The sequence below is a fragment of the Lolium perenne genome, chromosome 7 (genome assembly GCF_019359855.2).
Source record: "Lolium perenne isolate Kyuss_39 chromosome 7, Kyuss_2.0, whole genome shotgun sequence".
Classification (NCBI taxonomy): Eukaryota; Viridiplantae; Streptophyta; class Magnoliopsida; order Poales; family Poaceae; genus Lolium; species Lolium perenne.
This window is the reverse complement of record NC_067250.2, coordinates 40,200,501-40,203,701: the sequence shown is the minus strand read 5'-3', so window position 1 is coordinate 40,203,701 and position 3,201 is coordinate 40,200,501. Positions and strand designations below refer to the sequence as shown.

Sequence of the window (3,201 nt, the reverse complement as noted above, 5' to 3'; positions counted from 1 at the left end):
GGAGAGACACCTCTAGTGAACTGTGGACCCCGGTCCATTCTTTTACATTGAATACAATCTACTGCAATACTTGTTCTACTGTTTTCTGCAAACAATCATCATCCACACTATACATCTAATCCTTTGTTACAGCAAGCCGGTGAGATTGACAACCTCACTGTTTCGTTGGGGCAAAGTACTTTGGTTGTGTTGTGCAGGTTCCACGTTGGCACCGGAATCCCTGGTGTTGCGCCGCACTACATCCCGCTGCCATCAACCTTCGACGTGCTTCTTGGCTCCTACTGGTTCGATAAACCTTGGTTTCTTACTGAGGGAAACTTGCTGCTGTACGCATCACACCTTCCACTTGGGGTTCCCAACGGGCGTGTGCTTTACGCGTCATCAAGCTAAATTTCTGGCGCCGTTGCCGGGGACCTGAAGAAAAGTTACTCCACAAAGATTTCTAACTCCCACGTCAACCGCCAGCAGCCACCAACATCCAGAGCGTCAAGGCGCTCATCCCCGTCACCCTCGACCTCAAGGCGTCGAACTTCACCCGCTGGAACACCATGGTGCAGATCGCCGTCACCACCTACGGCCTCGCCGACCACCTCACCACGGCCACGCCGCCCGCCGATGACGACGAGTGGCTGCGCATGGACGCCACCGTTCTGTGCTGGCTCTACGGCTCCGTCACGCCCGAGGTCACCGACATGGTGATGGAGAGCCCCACCACGGCCTACTCCATCTGGCTGCGCATCGTCGCCCTCTTCCGCGACAACCAGCAGGCCCGGGCTGGCTATCTCGGCCAGAAATTCCGCAACATCGAGCAGGAGGGTAAGTCTATCACGGCCTACTGCCTCGAGCAGAAAACCGTGGCCGACGCCCTCGGTGATGTCGGCGCCCCCGTCGCCGATGATGCCCTCGTCTGGAACGTCCTCAAGGGTCTCGACTCCGACTACGACCACATCGCCGCACTCGTCCCGCTGCTGACCCCGTTCCCCTCCTTCCTCCAGCTGCGCAACATGCTCCTCCTCCAGGAGCTCAAGCCGCACCACGGCAACCACGCCCCGGCCCCTGCTGCCCTCTACACCAACACTGGCGGTGGCGGCGCCCCTGGGTATCGTGGCCTTGCACCTCCCCATCCTCCGCCACCGGGCTACGGCCCCCCTCCAGCCTACGACCCCCCAGCCCCTGCACCACCGCCGTTCAACCCGAATGGCGGCCGCCCCAAGGGCAAGAGGAGGAAGGTCAACGGCGCCCCTGCAGCACCTGGCGGTGCACCAGCTGCTCCCACGCCGTCCAACCCGTGGACGGGGTCCATCTACATGTACCCCATGGGCACGGGCATCCTCGGACCGCGTCCCGGCGCGGCATCTCCTCGTCCCGCGGTGCACGGCTTCATGGCGTCCCCGCAGGCAGCGGCGCCCGCCCCGTACGGCTACTACAACACCGCTGCCCCGTACGGCTATGCCCCTGCAACACCCGCACCGTACGGCTACGCCCCTACCCCAACCGCTCCATCATGGGACGCCACTGCCCTCATCAACCAGCTCAACGCCATGAGCCTTCAGCCCCCTCCTACCGAGTGGGTTATGGACACAGGCGCCTCTGCTCACATGTCATCGGATGCCGGTATCCTCACAAATTTTAACTCCCGTGCTCCTTTTTCTAGCGTAGTCGTTGGTGATGGTTCCTCTCTCCCTGTCACCTCCTCCGGCTATGCATCTCTCCGTTCATCTTTTTTTAACCGTCCACTTCATCTCTAAAATGTTCTAGTTACTCCTAGTATCATCAAAAATCTAATATCTGTTAGACAATTCACTTGTGATAATTGTATCTCCGTTGAATTTGACCCTGTTGGTTTCTCTGTGAAGGACCTCTATACCAAGGCGGTAATTCTCAGGTGCAATAGTTCGGGTGACATCTACCCGTACTCCGCCCCCGGTGTCGCTCTCCACGCCTTGATCGCCTCCACCGATGCCCCCACCCTTTGGCACCGCCGCCTCGGTCACCCAGGACACGACTCGCTGCGCCGCCTCGCGTCATCGCTACCTTGTCACAAAGAAATAAAAGGGTCCAGTCTATGTCATGCGTGTCAACTTGGTCGACACATTCGTTTACCATTTTCAGATTCTACTAGTCGTACTTTGCGTCCTTTTGAACTTGTACACTGTGATCTCTGGACCTCTCCGGTTGAAAGCATGTCTGGTTATAAATATTTCTTAGTCATATTGGATGATTTTACTCATTTTTTATGGACTTTTCCACTATGACGCAAATCTGAAACCTTTGGTGTTCTCTCTAACTTTCGTACGTATGTACAAACTCAGTTTGCACTAACTCTGCAATAGATACAGTGTGATAATGGCAAGGAATTCGACAACAGATCTCTTCATGATCTTGCGTCCACTCACGGCATCCACGTGCGTTTTTCCTGCCCCTACACGTCCCAACAAAACGGCAAGGCCGAACGAGTTATTCACACGGTAAATGACATCTTTCGCACACTTCTATTCCAAGCCTCCATGCCGCCTAAGTTTTGGGTCGAGTCTTTACATGCTGCCACATACCTTCTAAACCGTCTCCCTACCACCGCGATCTCCGCTTCCTGCCCCTTCGCGGCTCTCTACTCTACCCCTCCCTCCTACTCCAACCTTCGGGTCTTTGGATATCTATGTTATCCCAATATTGCATCCACCATGCCGCATAAGTTATCTCCTCGCTCTACTCCATGCATCTTTCTTGGCTATGCGCCTAATCACAAGGGCTACCGATGCATGGAAATAGCGACTCGCCGTATCATCATATCTCGGCATGTCGTCTTTGATGAGACTAACTTTCCGTTCGCTCAAACGAATGTTACACACTCTTATGATTTCCTCCAGGAACATATCGTGGCCCCTGCGGATGATGACAGCGACACATTCATCCCCGTCCCGCCACCTGCGCGCTCTCGGCAGCGTGTGGTGCCGACCCCTGCCGTGGTTCCCCGGCAGCCTGCCGCGGTCCCTCGGCAGCCTGCCGCGCCCCGCTACTCTGCCGCGGCAGCCTCACCCGCGGCGTCGCCCTCGGCCTCGCCCGCAGCGTCGTCCTCACCCTCGACTGTGACTCCTGCGCGCTCTCCGACCATCTCGGCCACGCCCTCCACGGCGCCTGATACGCGTACAGCACGCGTCCGCTGGGAACCCCAAGAGGAAGGTGTGATGCGTACAGCGGCAA

The 3,201-nt window shown here is 57.1% G+C and overlaps 1 protein-coding gene across 1 annotated transcript; it reads left to right on the top strand.

The window, feature by feature from the left end:
- The first annotated feature begins 509 nt into the window (after window positions 1–509).
- On the top strand, window positions 510–2,782 carry LOC127313414 (uncharacterized). Its single transcript, XM_051343919.2, has 2 exons — window positions 510–1,614; window positions 1,857–2,782. The coding sequence occupies exons 1-2, from the start codon at window positions 549–551 to the stop codon at window positions 1,892–1,894; spliced, it is 1,104 nt and encodes a 367-aa protein (XP_051199879.1). The 5' UTR covers window positions 510–548; the 3' UTR covers window positions 1,895–2,782.
- The last annotated feature ends 419 nt before the right edge of the window (window positions 2,783–3,201 follow it).